Source organism: Dermacentor silvarum, chromosome 7 (assembly GCF_013339745.2).
Source record: "Dermacentor silvarum isolate Dsil-2018 chromosome 7, BIME_Dsil_1.4, whole genome shotgun sequence".
NCBI classification, from domain to species: domain Eukaryota; kingdom Metazoa; phylum Arthropoda; class Arachnida; order Ixodida; family Ixodidae; genus Dermacentor; species Dermacentor silvarum.
In genome coordinates, this window is record NC_051160.1 from 45,331,126 (window position 1) to 45,350,161 (window position 19,036).

General features: G+C 44.3%; 1 protein-coding gene across 1 annotated transcript in view; it reads left to right on the plus strand.

The window, feature by feature from the left end:
- LOC119457982 (glycogen phosphorylase) overlaps positions 1-19,036 on the plus strand; it is a 47,435-nt gene that overhangs the window by 12,641 nt on the left and 15,758 nt on the right. The window contains exons 3-11 of the mRNA XM_037719768.2: positions 1,340-1,522; positions 2,503-2,634; positions 4,112-4,223; positions 4,940-5,022; positions 7,880-8,116; positions 9,748-9,894; positions 11,750-11,913; positions 15,249-15,363; positions 18,403-18,504. Coding sequence (XP_037575696.1) covers positions 1,340-1,522; positions 2,503-2,634; positions 4,112-4,223; positions 4,940-5,022; positions 7,880-8,116; positions 9,748-9,894; positions 11,750-11,913; positions 15,249-15,363; positions 18,403-18,504 — 1,275 coding nt within the window. The remainder of the gene's footprint in view (positions 1-1,339; positions 1,523-2,502; positions 2,635-4,111; positions 4,224-4,939; positions 5,023-7,879; positions 8,117-9,747; positions 9,895-11,749; positions 11,914-15,248; positions 15,364-18,402; positions 18,505-19,036) is intronic.

The window sequence follows — 19,036 nt, forward strand, 5'->3', positions numbered from 1 at the left end:
ATAGCAACTAAGCTAGCGCTAACGCGGTGGGTATTATAATTTGAGTCCTGGTCCAGGGAGCAATTATAGGTGATAGTGTTCAATTGTCTTTACTGCACACGTAACTGAAAAATGCCAAAGCCCTTCCACCCTGTGAAAAGGGAAGTTCCAGTGAAGCTGGCACTAGTGGCTTCACATCATTCTTGCGCACATTCACAGTTCTGTGCGCGTTGACGCTCCTTCAATTCCTGCTCTTCTTCCTCCGAGCCAACGACACGCGTCCCTCCCTTAGCGAGTCCGAAGAGCAACTGCTGATAAAAGCGCTAGCGCAATCTCTACGTCATGGGACAAAGGGGCACAATGTTTGGTGGGAAGTGCTGCTGCCGAGTATTGCGACACATCCATCATGCGCTTTGACACCTGTGCTAAGACACTTTATGCATAAACCATTATATATCCACAACCCTTGTATATATATATATATATATATATATATATATATATATATATATCCATCACCCGTAGTCCACAGGGGTATGTGCCATTGTACTTCGACCCTTTCTGCACTATCACCAGGATCAGCCCACAAGATTGTTGCCTACTTCTGGTGCACACGGATGCAAAGTCCAGGAACCTAGTCCTTAACACCTTTGCTATAAAAATGTGCACAGCCTGAAATGGTAGGAAGATTTCCATTTGACCAATAACTGCTCTCTTCATATAGTTAGCTGTGTTTGCCATATTTGTATATTGTATTTTTGTTATGTAACTGTATTGGAAGGTTAGAGGGCCTCTAGAGGTGCGTAGTTTGTTTGGCTGCGAAAACGATTAACCAAGTGGATGCACGGTCAATGCTACGCTCAAATGCCTTGTTGGCCGAGCAAGGGCAGCATTCTGTCTTCTGCTACTGGAATGAGCGTTGTGTACACGCACGTCATAATCACACTAGCATTCCATCTGAGCTGCTGTGTGTATGCTCTAGCTGGTCTGAGCAGTAAACGTCAGGCTAACGTAATTTAATATTTCACTGGACACTGATGGTTTCCTGTTGGTCTGATCTCATGCATCATCGAGGTGTGACGCCTGCAATGCTAGTGGCAGTGCTCTACATGTCAGCCTTGTCACTCGTGAGACGCCTGGTAGCGGTCATGGTGCTGTTATTTTTCCCAGTAGGATATGCCTTGTGTGCTGCGTTGTGTCAACATGTTGCACCCGCATATAATTAGAACACCATCCGAGGAGTTCAAGTGCAATGCTAAACTTCACTGTTAATGGTTCGCCTTTTGGGCGAAATTGCCAACTTTTCTCGCACGCGTCTGTATTCACCACAACTTTGGGCCTTCTACGTTGACCTGCTCAGATGGGTCTGGACATTGAGGAACTGGAGGAACTCGAGGAGGATGCTGGTCTGGGCAATGGCGGCCTGGGTCGGCTGGCGGCCTGCTTCCTCGATTCCATGGCCACGCTAGGCCTGGCAGCCTATGGATATGGCATCCGCTACGAGTACGGTATCTTCACGCAGAAGATCACCAATGGCGAGCAGGTAGGTGTCTTGGTGATCAGAGTAATGTGAGCTTGAATGCTACGCTGGCAGTATAAAAACCTAGGCGCAGATATCACCTGTCCATTGTCAAAAGTAGGAATGGTAAAGTGGCATGAAAGACGTAGACGAAAGGATGCAAGACACATAAACGTGCTGACTAGCAACTTCACTTTTCTTGTTTATGTGTGCGTATGTACAGAGTGATGAAGATGAGATGTACAGAAGACGAGATAATTAAAGGATTACCTCTTTATTGCTTTTACCACAGAGGTGCACATTTCAAGTTTACTTAAGGTAGTAAATTAGGCGAGTAATTATGCAAATTAGACTAACTTTTCAGCCAAAAGAGCCTGACGATTGACCGCAATGCAAGACTTGAAGTGCATCATCCGAGGTGCTCGTAACCGTTTGCAGAAATGAAAAGTAGGGGCCACTAAATTTTGCAGCATAATGAATTTAGGCCAGTTTCGGACAGAAAAGTAAAACTAAAGTGCCAAAGAGCACAACTGTCATGTCCTTATTAGATGCCCATGAGTGATGTGCCACTTGCACATCACCGTTAGGCGAACATGAAACAAGCGAGATAGTGGCATGTTATCTGCACAAAAAATGCAGTGGAATCTCGTTACGATTCTGCATAATACGTTTCTTTTTCTTTTCCCGATACTACAATTTGGTTGGATAATACGTTATATGATGCGATTTTAGGTTGATACGCTTTATGTTCTGGTTCCCGTGAAGATCATATCAGAGATTCCACTGTAGCTATATTTTCCTATGTCCTTTCATATTTTTTATATTTCATATCTCTAGCCTCTATAGCGTTGCCTGCTATGTATGAAATGGGAGTATAGTTGGAAGTGGATGTTCGTTTGTCCCCTTGATTCTACTTTCTGCACCAAATCTAGTCATGCAGCCCCCTATACACTTATTACATTGTAGTCATTGCTGTTGTGTGTTGCCTGGTCTCCGTCTTGCAGACTGAAGTGCCAGATGACTGGCTTCGCTTTGGCAACCCGTGGGAGAAGGCTCGCCCGGAATACATGATTCCCGTCAACTTCTACGGCCGTGTGGAGAAGACCGACAAGGGCTTCAAGTGGGTCGACGCACAGGTCAGTGACTGCGCATTCTGCACCTAGACCCGCAAGGGCTTTTGTCAACTCTCACGGTCGCGTTGTACCTAAATTGCTTTTAAAGGGACACTGTAGCGGCTAAGTTGGCTAAGCAAATGCTGGCTTGGCAAATAACACTTCTGGAATGCTAGAAACATCAGCCTTACCATGAGCGAAATACTGTTAGTAAGTCGCTGCCTGCCCTTCTTTTCTACATCTTTTCTTGTTTGCCAAGCCTCCTCTGATGGTAAAGGCACGTTCGCACTGGGACACTCTACATCTAGAGTAGCACTGAATCCAATTCGGCACCGATTGGTTCCAGACCGATTTTTGCCTCCGCTGCCGCCAGAATCATTTGCTGCATACCAATCGGAATGCGAGTCTGTAGAGAGGCAGAACACACCATCGCCGTTGTCGTCTGCTCCTCCGGCAAATGCCTCTTCTACTGTTGATGCGTAGCCAAAACTGTGCTTGCCACCAGTCCCAGAATTATTGCTTCTTCTTCCTCAGGGCTTATCTTTGCTATTGACGCCAGAAAACAAAAGCTTGCGAACTCAACGTGCATGTTAAAAGCGTGGGGCGTGTAAGTTGACACACACTCAGTAGATGGTGCTAGCAATAAAATGTTGTGCACTCTTGTTTTTTTCTTTCACGGTATCTGAAGAGCTCCAACGGCACAATGGGCAAGCAACGACTCGGCATTTCGGCAGCAGGAAATTTCTGGTAGCTGTAGACGCTGAAGAGTGGCGCATTTGCTGTTACACAAGCATAACTTATCAACGTAGATTAACCTATTACTGTTGAGTCTTGTTATAATGAAGTTGTATCTTGCACGAAAATACTTTCATTTTATGCTATAGTAGTCATAAGCATATATTTGTTACTGGCTGATATCTGTGAGAAAAATTGGTATCTACTTTGTTATGTCCGTTAACGTTTAAATCTATTTGTTATATTGAGGTGTGGCTGTGCTCCTTTTTAGTGTGTTTTAGTGTCCTTTAAGCTTTTAAGTAGTAGTAGTTTATTGTATTTAGAAGGACAAAATGGAGAAGCAAAGGAAGGCCCACAGGCATTGTAGCTATCTCGCTTTACAGTGGTCACCTGAATTGGCCCGCGGCCATGGGAGAGATACTGGGTAAGAGTGTAGAGATAGTTGAGAGGGAAGTTAGAGTAGAAGAGACATTGTAGAAAAAGTAGGACATATGGTGAAAATGGAGGGACCTAACTACAGATACTGAAAAAGTAAACAAGAACAAGTAATTTAATGTTTTAATGCAATAAGGCCATCATACTTGAATGTCTAAAGCAGGAAAAAATGAACTGGGAGCAAATCAATGTTTTACTGTGATAAAATCCTTATTGGCAAAGTGCTACACCATGTCGTCTTTCATGCACCTTGCTCTTATTAGAGGCATTTAGCATGAAACCATGAAATTCACAAGTTTAATTATGTTTATTATTACATGTGAATTTCCAGGTTGTGTTTGCCATGCCCTACGACAACCCCATTCCTGGGTTCCGCAACAACGTTGTCAACACCATGCGACTGTGGTCATGCAAGTCGCCCATCAACTTCAACCTTCGCTTCTGTAAGTGTCTTGTGTGGGCAATCATGTCAGATTATCTTTTTTGTGGTTCGTAATAATGGGAGTGACCGTGGTTCCTATGGTGGGTGCACACTCTTAGCCTGAACAACTCAACACACTTGAGTTATCTGCGTGAAGATCTGTCAGTAATCTGTAATGTAGGTTGCCACTGATGAGTCTTATCCTCCAAATTACCTTGAAGAGTTAATGAGTACTGGGATTGTTAATGCACCTTCTTTCTCTTGCCCCAAATCACAAAGTACTGAGTAAAAACACGGTACCAGGCTACGATTAGTACATGTATAACCAAAATTAGATTCATGGAAGTAAATTTTGTTAAAAGTTCCAAGTCTCTAATTTTAGAGGTTAGCACTGAGATGTGACTTAGCAAGATCTGGAGGAATCTCTGTAGTCCTTTTCTCTAATCATATATAGATTGCAGTTGTTATCATGATATGCAGGCACAGCATAGTTGTGGTTGCAGCTTAATTGCTGTTTTTTCTATTCCGAGGGAAATGAAGACAGGACAAAAGGTGTCAAAATTTTCTTGGTAGTGCACGATTCGTATCATCAAGCATGAAATTATTATTAAAAGAGGGGTTTGTGAATGGTGAGTTGCATTGGCCTTTGAGCCACTGGGTGCTTTGTGTTGTCAGTTCTTGATAGCACATCTGGATGTGGCAGCACTTTAGACAAGTGCTGCACCTGAATCTGTGCAGTCAACAACGGTGACTACATTCAGGCCGTCCTCGACCGGAACCTGGCAGAGAACATCTCCAGGGTGCTCTACCCCAATGACAATGTGAGTCTTAGTGAAACTTGTTGGGTGAGTTGGCACTTTGAAGCCATAGGTGATAGGCATGAAACCAAATCAAGGCCCACATAAACACAGATGCTCATGCATACTCGCACATGGACACACACGTGCTCATGACAATCACACATGCACGTAGACACTCGCATATTCATTACTCGAACAAGCACATGACACTCACATGCATATCATACACCCACATGCAAATAAGACAGGCACCAGAAAGAGTGCATACGAACAGGAATGAGTACCTTTTTATCTTCTCTACACGTACATACTATATGGTTTTTCTAACCAATCAGCTATGACAACGGGAGACCTGTTTGTGGTGTCTTAACCAAAGTTCGAAGTAGTTTTCAGCCATAGTTTGAAGTAGAATCTTTACATTTTGGCCAACTGCGATTTCCCTATACAGTCAAAACCACTGATTACAATATCGAAGTGCCAAGAAAATTCTATTCTTACGACCGGGTCGCACGAAAAAAAAGAATGTGGGACAGATCTCAAATATTTTAAAGAGAAAAAGAAGTGCAATTGAACCTACTTTTAACATTACCGGTTTTTAACAGTAGTCAAGAACTGATTTTTCGGACATAATATAATTCGGACACCTTTGTGGCACCGCCATATACCCTCAGAGTCAATGTATAAGAAAGTCTGAAATTTCAGGCGCAAAAATCCTTCGCCGTCCGATTTTCCGAACTTTTTGCCATCACCGCAGGTCTGAAACGGCATTAAGTTAAGTCACGATCGCCGCTGTTTTGATTATCTCGCCACCTCGAACCGGCGCTCTTGCACGCAGATCCGCTAGCAGCCATAGCCACCACCTTGGCAACGCTAGGCATAGCTACTTCGACGTTCACTACCATGCTTCTTGCTGCTCGGTGCCGTGTTTTTCATGAAAACTATTCGCCGCTGTTAGCAATGGCGCCGACTCCGCCTTTGTAATCCTCGCCAATAGCTTCGAAGCTCGGAAAGCAAGGCGCGTTGCATAATGCTGGTTCCTGGAAGTCACCTTCGCCTCATTAGAGCAGTGTTATGCAGTGAAGCATATAGAGTGGGAATTGGCAACTATCACGGGACACTGTATGTATTCCTTATACACACGGGCAACCGCCATGTCCTGTCACAGTACGAGCTCCGATACACCTAATAAGCGTACTGGCAGGCTTTCAGAGCTATTTTGGACGTACCTGTGGCGATTTGAGCCCTTAGGAGCAGTAAAAGGCAAACATTCATTTTTTCAGGCTGCCCGATTTTTCTGACATTTTCACGGCCCCTGGGGATTCAGAAAAATCGAACGGTGACTGGAATCATGCATGTTGGTCGGTGACTGTAGTTGCACACCAAATCAGATAGGACATGCCACAACCTATCCTGACTTAGATGTTTAACAATACCGCGGCACCGTGAAATTTTGTCTGTGTTCCTTGAAAATAAACCACCTACTATAGTTCTCCCATGCCACATTATTGGTTATAACAATTGGGTCAGGACACCGGGTGTCTGCACCAATAGGAAAAGGAATGCAAAATTCTGGGGGAGGGAAAAACAAAAAAAGAAAAAAAAAACATGATCCGCTGCGGCGGCTCGTGTATATCTAAAAGTCCTCCCACCAGGCCCCATTGTGCTGTCTGGGAATCGTTTTACAGAAATAATTCAAATCAGTTTATTATTGGAGGAGATAAAATAAATTAAATGCCCTATTAGCATATTGCCAGGAACAGAGCGCAACTGCCAACAGAGATGCTGTCTCTCTGCCTCGAGTAGCATCCGCAAGCGACATTCCTTCCACGCTTTCTCCCATACCGAAGTCGAGCAACCACACCGGGTTCACATGACAAACCCCGCCTTCTTTTTTCCTCTTCTCTTCTTTTTATTGCTGCACGGCGCATTTCCAATAGCAGCATTGAGCACTCTGTGTTTATCTTTTTATATTCAACAAACCTAATCAATTTCGGTGAAGTACATGCCGAGCAATACAATTTTCTTGTTCCCATGTGTTTACATAAGATCCCCTGAGGCAAAGCTTCCTCCTTAAGGAATACTGACAAGGAAATTTTTTGTCCCGATATTTTGTCATTTTTGAGTAGCTGCCGACTCCATAATTACCATACGAACTTTAACTTATCCTTAAGAGCCCAACAAATAATTAATTGTGGCATGTATGCGACCTTTTCAATATGCACTTCAGGCACAGCAAGGCTTACAGATGTGAAAAATAAGACTACGTATTCATGTCACCGAAAGCAGAGGTGGTGGTTATGCTGCATCGGAAATTAGAGCATGCTGGTCAGCCTGGTGTGGTGGTTGTAGGTCATGACAGTGATCGTGTCACTGGAGGCGGCTGAATAGGTCCATCCAACGGTGCGCTTGTCTTGGAACCTGCTCAAACTTCTTGTCCAATTGACAGTTGCATGGACTTTGCTTTCGGTATCATGGTCAGTAGTGTGCATGCATGTGTTTCAGTGGTGTCTGGCACCCTGAGACAACCACATTAGGCTTTGGCGACTTCAATAGCCTCCTTTTTCTCATCCAAAGCCACGCTGAACTTGGCGCACATATTGCACTGCTCGCATTAAAAGGTAACATAATCAATTTTTTGGCGTGCTCTCAAGGAATTAAGTCCTTGTGGCAGGATTACCGGTTCGACAGCTGTCTGATCAACTAATATAAACCAGTCAAAATTCATCCGGGCCTCCCCACTACAACACCTCTCCTAACCTGTCACTTGCTTTGGGGCATTAAAGTCTGCCGTGGTTTGATTTTCGCTCAAAGAGTTCAATGAAGCCATATTGTGTTGCATTTCAACTGGTGAACCTCTCGCCTTGACCTTCTGCCCCAGGTGTTCGAGGGCAAGGAGCTTCGTCTGAAGCAGGAGTACTTCATGGTCGCCGCGACGCTGCAGGACATCATTCGCCGTTACAAATCTTCCAAGTTTGGCCAGACAGATGCGGTGCGCACCCACCTGGATCAGTTCCCGGACAAGGTGGCCATCCAACTCAACGACACGCACCCAGCGCTTGCCATTCCGGAGCTCATGCGCATCTTCATCGACATCGAGGGCCTCAGTTTCGACAAGGTAACTTGTCGAAACTGAGTGTGATAACAAATCTCCTACGACAAAAAGTTGAACTAGAGCGTAGGGATTAGAAAAATTTAGGCGTACACGGGCATGCACAAAAGAGAAACAAATACAAACGCATTTGTTTGTCTGTTTCTAAAATGAGCAAGTATGTCTGGCTGCATAAGCTTGCAAGATGTTCAGGGAAAGTTCTTGTGGGCAAGTAATCAGATAATCTCTTCGATATACCGTATTTACTCGAATCTAGGCAGACTCCGATTCTAAGCCGACTATCCAAAAGTTCGAATCCGGAAAAAAAAAACTTGTCTCGAATGTAGGCCGAACGAAAAAGCGAAGACAGCATTCGCAAAATGAAACAGCATTGATTAAATTTGAACATGCCGAGCTCATTCTGTGTCATCTTCGCTGCTATCCTCGTCGCTATCTTCCTTACTGCTGACATCAGCACTACATACAGTGCATACAGTGCACTATATTCAGTACCATCAAGCGCGTTAGAGATGCTGCACTTTTTGAAGGAGCGCACGATCAATGTTCCTGGGTAAATGCCATCCTCGTTGCGGCGCACACAAAAAAGGATCTCCCGTGGCCCCCTCCAATGACGAGACGTTTTTCTTATCGATGCCAAAGTTCCGCCCGGCTTGAACGTTTGACGATGCCTCTACGGCTAGCACAACTACCGTATTTACTCGATTCTCACGCGCCCTCGATTGTAACGCGCACCCGTTTTCCGTGAGGAAAAAAAAAAGTCCTTTACAGTACCGCGCACCTCATGCTTTGAAGCAGAAATACAACTTTCTGTCATTTGTAAAAACAGATTTCCTCCCGATGCACTGAAGTGCAATGAATAAAAAAAGTCGCAGTTTCGCCCGAAAGGCGATGCATCGAATGCGATAGCAAATTAGTAGATCGCTATACGAAGTAAGGATTGCAGTTTTATCGGCCGTATAAAGTTGCAAACATTCGCTTACTAAATAAATTAACAAGCACGGTGTCACGCACGCACAAGCAAACGTGAACACATCGCGCTCGTTGACCGCGGAAACGAACTGTCAAAGCGCTGGAGACGAAGCGTGCCTTCGGGCTAGCATGCCTCTCGCTTCAACGCGGGGAAAACACGCAGATGTCCCCCTGCACACAAACTCTGAAATATAGTGAGCAGTGAGCACCATAAAATTAACAAAGTGCCAAGCAGAGCTTTATGGCACCGTTAATATCGATCTGTCTCCTTCCTTGACAATGTCGAAGAAAAAAAAAAAACAGCAATTGATAGCACAGAAACATATCTAATGCATTTTTCACTGCAAGCTGCAATGTCACATCTTTTTCTTCACTACTGTATATTTCCTCATGACGACCATACTCTTTGTTGGCTACATTGGTAGAAGATGCAGTGATAATATTCGTCAGTGGTTGAGAGAGGGTTAAAAAACCCTGGCAGTCAAAATTTGGAGTTCTGCACACTGGCAGAAAAAAAGTGCATTGAAAAGCAGCAAGACTATGTTGAAATCAAATCTGTTTTCATTTACTGAGATTTGGCTTAATTAAATTTCACACAGAGTGCAAACAATCTGTATTCTTACGCATCGGATTTTTCACTTGTTCATGTTTTTTCTGCCTTTTTCTAGGCTTTCGAACTGACGACTAAAACGTGTGCCTACACAAACCACACAGTGCTGCCAGAGGCCTTGGAGCGCTGGCCATGCTCCATGTTGCAGAACATACTTCCGCGCCACCTGCAGATCATCTTCGACATCAACGCCCGTTTCCTTGGTGTAAGTCTCATACATTTGAACCTCAATGTAACGAGGTTGTACTTGGAGCGGAAAGCTTCATTAAATCGTGAATTTCAATCAATTGGTGATTGTGTGTCTTGGTGATTGTGTGTCTTCCTTCAACAGGCCATGGTGGATACCACTTGGCCAGGGAGCATTTATACCATGAACAGAATCGGGCAAGGACTGCCACAGTGGGTTCTTCTGCTAAGGTTCTGGGTTCAATTCCGAGCTACGATGGCTGCGTTTTGATGGGGTGGATTGCAACGACGCTCATGCACTGTGTTTTTAGTGCACATTAAAATAACCCTGGGTGTTCTTAATCTGAGGCCATCAACTCCAGCTTCCCTAATAGGCCACTGTGCAGGCTTGGGGTGTGCTTAGGGCCATAATTTAATTTGCTTTTTAGAGCGCAGCTCTTAAGCGCCTGTTCCTACGGCGAGCGTCTGCGTCGGCGTTCTCCCTCGTCATAACTGAGCAAACGAGCACAGCAAGAGATGAAAGCGAACGCGGAGTGCAGCGTGAGAAGAAAAGCATAGTGGCCGCACAAGACTGGTGACAATCGCTACGAGATGGCGCCAGAGGAGTGCGTGCCATCTAGGCATTCGTGGCAGCGGCGGCGCTTGCCCAGCGGGGGAAAGAAAAAAAACCAGAAAGCTCACCTCCTCGCATAGCGTTCGCTGCAAGCGTTTCCCAGTAAAGATTACGGTTGCATAAGCTGCAGTTACCGGGAAGCAGCAGGTGTGTTGCCGGTCTATATAGTATACCACCGTGCATAGCGGCTTTGCCAGTTGGTGCAGTGATCGGTGTGATGCCTTAATATATCTCGAAATGAAAACATTCATAGAGCTGCGCTAAAATTTCACATTAAGGAGTATCGTAATCGTCAGTAAATTTTTTTTGTCGGACATGAGCATTAGACAGGGTCATTGACACAATACCCCCCCCCCCCCCCAGTGGGCACCAGTCTGTGTAACAGTTTTAAGGATGACATGCAAAATGGGCCTATTTTGAACATTCCCGCCTCACTGCCTTGCTTCTGCGTAGCTAAAGAATTTGAAATAAATTATAATAGCGAAGGCTCCGAGTTTTAATTTTCCATTTTTATATAATACCATATATTATATTATACCCTATATACAGGGGTGAGCAAATATTCAAAGTTTTGAACTTGAATATTGCAGAATAACTATTTGTATAGGAAAGAGAACTAGTACAGTCGAACCCACTCATTTGCTCAACCCACTTTCTCGTCCTCCTTTGCTCCTTTGTTCCTATTTCTAGCGCAGTTAAAATCTTTCCAATATGACTTAAAAAACCATGCGGCAAAGCTGACTTAAGAAAACCGGCCGCCAATGTGCAACACATATTAGAAGCTTGCCCTCTTGCTAAGAAATCAGGTGCGCGTTTGATTTCTACTTTGTTCAGCAGCTTCAGTGTAATTTCTACTCTAGTTTTCTGCTTTAGACGCATGGATAGTGGGCATGCACTTGATTCAGGAGTGTCAGAGCTGGTCATATACTGCCAATTGAATGAGTCGTGTGTTTTGGTGTTTTTTCTGCATCTTGCTTAATTTAACCCGCCGGATAATTCGACAACTTCGTCGGTCTCAACAGGGCTGAATTAGCGGAAGTCGACTGTTACAAATATATGCTTATAACAAATATCGGATATAATGAAGGCATTTTCATGTCCGATGCGACTTTGTTATAGCAAATTTCGACTGTGCATGATTTACTTGACCAGATAATGCATGCTTATGCCTACGTTATGACAGTTGCATACCCTTGTGTCTGGTGTACTGTTCTGTCATTATAAACTGGGTCTATCATATGCCGGCCAATATGTGTTCCAGGAGGTGAGCCAGAAATACCCCGGGGACCACGATCGGATGCGGCGTATGTCGCTGGTCGAGGAAGAGGGCGAGAAGCGCATCAACATGGCTCACCTGGCCATTGTGTGCTCGCACAAGATCAACGGCGTGGCAAGGATCCACTCCGAGATTCTCAAGAAGGACCTGTGAGTATATGTGCCACAAACTACGGTTCGACAGCAAACTCTTGCACAAAAAAAAAAAAAGGACAAGCCAGAACTATGCCTGACATCACGCTACTTCTGAGCAACTTTTATTAGTAATCAGTGGACACTATGCAACTAATGTAATACACATTCTTAACCCTCTTATCACAATATCAAATGTCAAGAAAATCTCATTGTCATAACCGGGTTGTACAAAAAAGCACAAGGGCAAACAGAGAAACATATCAATTTTAAAAAAATACATATGAAACCCACTTATAGCGTTACCTGTTTTAACAATACTCAGACAACAATGAGAGCCCCATCAGCTTTTGTGTGTGTTACATGGTAAAATAGGCCGCTTACTACAATGTTCCCATGCCACACTACTGGCTATAACAATTAATTCTGGCCGCTTTGTGTTTGCGCGAAAAAGAAGACGCAAAATCCACGAGAAAAAAAAAATATGCGAGCCTCCACCTGCATGCCACATACCGCACGGCATTCTTTCATTGCATCGCCCTACGCATCACGAGCCTCTCGCACGCCTCTTCCATATCCCTCCCACCCCTCCGATACACAAGTTGACTGCACCAATGTCCGAGGGGTGAAAGGTTTACGGGAGAGGAATGCAAGGCTGGCGACTCTGTAAAAGCGAGCCGAGCAGGTTGAGCGGCACAAAGGCGAGTGTGGTGAAGGTTTGCGGTGGGAGCTGCGGCTTCCCTTTTTTTTTTAACGATAATTTTGCATTATTTTTTTCTTTCAGTGTGTACACATATTAGCCAGATTTAATTATAACCCACAACGTTGCGTGAAAGCAGTGTAGTAAGTGGTTTATTTCAACAAAGAACACATACAGAAGTTGGATGGTGCATTGTATGTATGCTCGTTATGTCCGATATATTGTTAAAACCGGTATCGTTATAAGTGAGTTTGGCTGTATGCACTATAATATATTCACTGTTATGCAAAGAATGACATGCAAAACCACAATTCGAGATGCAGTGCATTATTATTTTCCAATTCATTGAATACTGCAGCAGAAATGCAACAATCTGTAATGTGTGCTGCCTTGTCGACAAGGCAGCACACAGTGCACAGCACGGACACTTAATTCCACTTGCACATGACGACTTGAAACTGCCAGCTGCAACTGTCAGGGACACCATTCTTATTGTAGAACACTGCTGCCAGGCAGTGATTTCAAGTACCGTATTTACTCGATTGTAACGCAAGTTTTTTTCCCAGATTTTTGCTACCCGAAGTCGATCCTCGTGTTACAATCGAATACTGAAATTCAAGTTGTCTAAAAAGTGCAATGATGCACCCACTTCTAATCAATGAGCGAAATGTGCGAGTGAAAGCACGCGAGGGACGTGCACTTTCACGGAGAGCAAAAGCACCGCGGAGAGCAAAAGCGACGTCTCCATCGCGTGAAAGGCCGTTGGGGAATGGGAGGGAGGGGAGGCAGCATTTAGCTGCGGCACCAAATGCATATCTCGTGACCGGGCGCAAGAGGAACTGGGGACTCAATCACCCACGTGAAAGGAGGAAAGCAGGAAGGCAGCGCGGGTGAAAGGGGGTGCTGCTTCTACTCTGCGTACTTGTACGTTGCGCGGCTGCGGGCTGAGGCGCACACCGTATCTTGAAAGCGATCTGCACACGGCTTTGACCTTTGTATGCGCTGTGCTTTCGCCGCTCAGTTTCCGTTGAAGCGATAGACCGCACGAACCTTCGCTCGCTGCTGTTGCTGCGCTTGCTCACTCCAGCGTTTTGACAGTGGTTGGCTGTGGTCGAGTGTGATATATTCATGTTTGCTTGTGCGCGCTGACACCATGCTTGTTAATTCAGGTAGTAAGCGAATGTATCCAAGTTTATGCAGCCGATGAAACTGCTATCCTTACTCCGTATAGCTCTCTACTAATTTGCTATCACAATTAATGCTTTGCCTTTCGGGCGAAACTGCGACTTTTTCATGCATCCGGTGGTCTCGCGGTACTTCAGCGGTTTTCTTAATTTTTTTTTTTTTTTTTGCTGGACGCAACAAAAAGTCACCCCTCGCGTTACAATTGAGTAAATACGGTACATTTGTTGCCCAATTACAATGCTCAGTAATGTTTTATGGGGCTGCTCAGATACATTTCTGCAATGTGTTCTGACCATCTATAGTTTAATTCTATTCATTTTTGGGGATGAAACACTGTCTTTTATGGAGCATATTCTTAAAATTTTTATTTGACTGGTGATCCTCTGATGAATGTCCACTATATTGGCTTTACAAACTTTGCATGGTGCTTTTTTTTGTGTGTAAATTTGCAAACAAAATATTTCACTTCCACTGCCAATGTTTTCTGCGATCTGTACTGCACAAAACATCCGAGACTCGCTGCTAGCTACTGCTGCCACTGATCTGTGTCATGCACAGTGTCATGCATGTTGTAGTTCAGGGCGCAGAATAATGACACACAAGCCTTGTGTTTATGCTTTCGTGATGAAATCCGTTTGAATGACTCCATTTGGGATGCTGGCTAACCTTGCAGCTGGTGTGAATGTGTTAAGGCATGGTGTGTGAATGTGTGAAGGCATGGTGTGAATGTGTGTGGGTGACCGCACTGGCGTGCAGCAGTATACTAGGAGAGGAGGTGCCGGCATAAAGATAATCTGTCCCCTCTGGCTTTAGTGTACACTCCAATTCTGCCCAGCATTATGTGGACGCATCTGGCATAGATCTGACACTCATGTCATGTCACGTCAACTAGATAAGGCTAAGTGAAGTGCATATTATTGCTGTATTGTAGCTTTCTTGGTGTGCAAACCTATGAAAATGCATCATAGACTGCATTAAACACATAAGAAAGCTTTACTGCATTGTCTTGTGTGCAGGCGACTTTCCCTTCGAGTTTCCAAGCAGTCTGCTCAGCTGCCATCTTGTTTTGACAGCAAAGTAGCCTGCATTGTTTTTGAGTTAGATGCTGTCTTCATGAGGCTCCAAATTTTTTCCAGCTTTGTCAAAATTGGTTCGAGACTTAAGATGGCTGCTTTCCACTTAGCTATCTACTTAGCTGTCTACGGCAAGTATTGGAACACTGCCCTAGTGAGTGTTCCTGCATGCCTGCAGTGAGGAGCATCGGCCGAAACACACGCCTGGGACTGTATCATGTATTATTTCCATTTCCTTCAATCTCATTCACTTTTCATCATCTTTTGCACGAAATGACTCACACAAGTAATAGTTGGGGCTCAGCATTATGCTCGCCAATAACGAAGGGTGAAAGGGATGGAAAAGCATTGAAAGCAATGTTAAGAAATGCATCCCTTGTTGCTGGCATCTGCAGGTTCAAGGACTTCTACGAGATGTACCCCGAGCGTTTCCTGAACAAGACCAATGGCATTACTCCCCGCAGGTGGCTCCTGCTCTGCAACCCTAGTCTGGCCGATCTCATTGCCGATGTGAGCCTCATCCTTTGCACCCACTTTGTGGCAATTTTTTTCTAGGATTGGTTGTGGCGTGCGATATCTCATTTGGTGTGCAACTACAGTCACCGACCGATAATTGGACATGCTTGATTACAGTCAACATTCAATTTGACTCTCTAGGGGCCGTGAAAACGTCAGAAAAATCGGGCAAAATCGATCTGAAAAATATGAATGCTTCCCTTTTACTGCCCCCAAGGGCTCAAATCGCCACCGGCAAGTCTGAAATAGCTCTGAAAGCCTGCCAGTACACTTATTAGGCGTATCGGAGCTTGTACTGTGACAACTGCGGTTGCACACGTGTATAATTAAGGAATACATACTGTGTCCTGTGAAAAGTGCCCCTTCCCACTCTTGGTATGCTTCACTGCAATACTTTCTGTATGCTTCACCGCTTAACAATGTTGTGTTGAGGTGAAGCTGACTTTCGAGAACCGGCATTATGCAACACGTCGTGCTTTCCGAGCTTCGAAGCCATTGGCGAAGATTACAAAGGCGGAGTCGGCGCTATTTCTAATAGCAGCGAATTGTTTTAATAAAATACACAGCACCGAACAGCGAGAAGCTTGGTAGCGAACGTCGAAGTTGCTAGGCCTAGTCTTGCTGCGGTGGTGGCTATGGCTGCTAGCGGATCTGCATGCGAGAACGCCGTTTTGAGGCGGCGAGATAATCAAAATGGTAGAGGTGGTAGTTTCGATTATTGCCGTTTTGGACTTGCAGTCAAGGCAAAAAGTCTGGGAAATTGGACGGCGAACATTTTTTGCATCCAAAATTTCGGATGATCTTAGATTGACTACTCTACAGGGTGCCGTGAAGGCATCCGAATTATGTGGTGTAACTGAAAAATCGGGCATCAGTCGTTCACTGTATTCAAATAGCTGCACTGACTGAAATTTGAAAAACTTTTCAGTGCACTGAGCAAAAATTCGGACTTCAACTGCACGACTGCATGCTCATTTGGCCACCTAATTGAGCAGAAAAAGTGATATTTTGGTTTAAATACATCGCCGGCAATTGACGCCAACCGCAACCAAACCGCCGGACATGCCAAGCCTGAACACTTGAGTCGTGAAGGCTACATGAGGGATTTGTCATGCAAGTTTCGTTAACGTGAACACTGGACGTTTACGTGTTGCTACGCAACACAGTTCCGGTCAAATCCTTCGAGCAGTTTCAAGTGGCGCCAACTCCACCCTAGATGTCTGCGCGAGGAAAATGCCGGACAGTGACAGCTGCAAAGAAATACATGATCCATCGGCTATTACAGTGCTGTCAACTTTTGTTGTGTTGCCAGAGGATGAAGATTCGGTGGATGCATTAACTGTACTTTTGTCTCCCTGTTGTAACAGCATGACAATGATTGAGATACAGGCCTCGATTTTGTAGCGATGCTTTCCGCTTGATTCTATGTCACTCTTATCGTCTGCCATTTACAACCGGCTGATCCTGTTAACATGGACAAAGCATTCTGACCACTGACTGACAAAGTGTGATAAAGAATAGCATAAGAAATGGCATCACTACAAAAATGTGGCCACGGACCGACCAGGACAAAGGCAAGCATGTAGTATGTGTGCAACAACGCATTGACAAAATTGGGCTCTATTCTTCATCACTTTTGCAATATTTCGCATGATTAGCACCAGACACATCCGACGGTAGACAACATTTGTTACTATAACAAGACCAATGATGCCATTGCTCGTAGATGCCGATGCATCTTGCACTAGTCGCACAAAGTTGAAGGTATCCTTGAAAGTGATGATCTGAGAATATGGCACACTTCTTGCGACTTGTCTAATAACGTCACTTATTTTCTGGCAAGTTCAGTATTTCAGACTCCCAATTATTCGGGTTGATTGGTGATCACCATCTAGTCCAAATTATCGGTCGGCGACTGTATATCAGAGGTGCGAGCAGTACATTTAAATGTAAATGCAATGTTGTGAATGAATTTTAGGGGCCTAGTTCTTCAGAAAAGAACAGTGTATAGGTGCAATCATCACTATTTGGGCCATGAAGTTTTGCTATTCTTGTAATCTGAATTCAGGATATTAAAAAAGTCAGTCAAACCTCATAAAGAACACATATGTAACAAATAATGGGATATAATGACGTAAATATTTTCTTTTCTCTAATATCAGCATGCAGTAAATATGTGCTTATAATGAATACAGTGGAACCTCATTGATACAATTCTGCGTAATACGTTTTTTTTTTTTCCCCTGATAATACAATTTAGTTGGATAATACGTTGAATGATATGACTTTCGTGAAGTGAAGATTATCGATTTTTTGCTGCCTACCCGTCAGTAGTGCACCCAGGATCTCTGCCAGGGGGGGGGGGGGGGGGTTGACAGTTTACCAATACCATCTAAACAGCACTAATTTCGATTTCTTCACTGGAAATTGTCAAAAAATGCGCTTTTTGTGAGTGTGCAGACGATTGCGTGTCTTACATCTAAGTTGCAGTACTCTAATGCGTAAGGAAAGAAAAGGGGTTAAACAAAAGGGGGGTTAAGTCGCCCTTGGGGGAGTTACAACCCCCGAATCCCCCCCCCGTCGGTGCGCCACTGCTACCCGCACATAAAGCCTGTCTGAGTGTGCGTGTTTGAGATAGTTCTTTTGATTGACAAATGATTGGCGGTTAATTCGTACATTGTTTAATACGTACCTAAACGTCGTTCCCGACCGACTACGTATTAACGAGGTTTGACTGTAAATGAGATTCCACTGTATCAAGTATAAGGAAAGTATTTTTGTGTGAAATATTACTTTGATTCATAATCTTCAACAGTTCCTGATTAGGAATGCTGACAGGCAGAATGCCATTGCTCTAATGAGGCGTTGTGCTAGGAGGCCACATCATGCAAAAGTTAAAGCACCTGTGCAAGCAATCACCTGAGAATACAGCCCCTTGTTACAATTCACTTGAGAAATCTGACCCAAAACTGACTCAATGTGTCCATCAGCTCTGGGTTTGAAGTTGTCGCCTTCCTTTCTTTCTGTTCACAGAAAATTGGCGAGGACTGGATCGTGCACCTGGAGCAGCTGACCAAGCTGAAGCCTCTGGTCAACGACAAGGCATTCCTGCGAGACTTGCAGAAAGTGAAGCAGGTCGGTGCTCCTTGATGAAAAAAGAAAAGTGCTTTTGGAAAACTGTGCACGTGACTTTTGGCATGTGCTTAAAGAGGCTGGAGCATGAAAAGCATAGTTTTGAGAATTCATGCACAATACACTGTCGTACATACTCAGACAGTGTGTGGCACAGCATACAGCCATAGTGTTAACTCCTCGAGCGCTGCGTACACAATTGTACATGTCAAAACAGTGCATCAGAAGGAAAAAGCATTTCAGAACGTAGCAATGTTTAAAACATGCTGCCTACATCTTGAGACACTTCATATTGGACATTTGTTGCAAGTTTGATGAATATCTGCAAAGTGTTTTACTGAACGCAGCTGGAAGGTAAACGTCTGGACGTTGCTTGCTCTCACTGGCAGTAAAGACGCGTAGTCTGCTCACTTCTTTCATTGTTTCTGACAACATTTTACATCGGTGATATTTTTCAAATGGCTGGATGGGTGTCTTCCAATGATACTGAACATGGAATATTTGACGTTCTCATATCTGACATTCCTGTATAAGC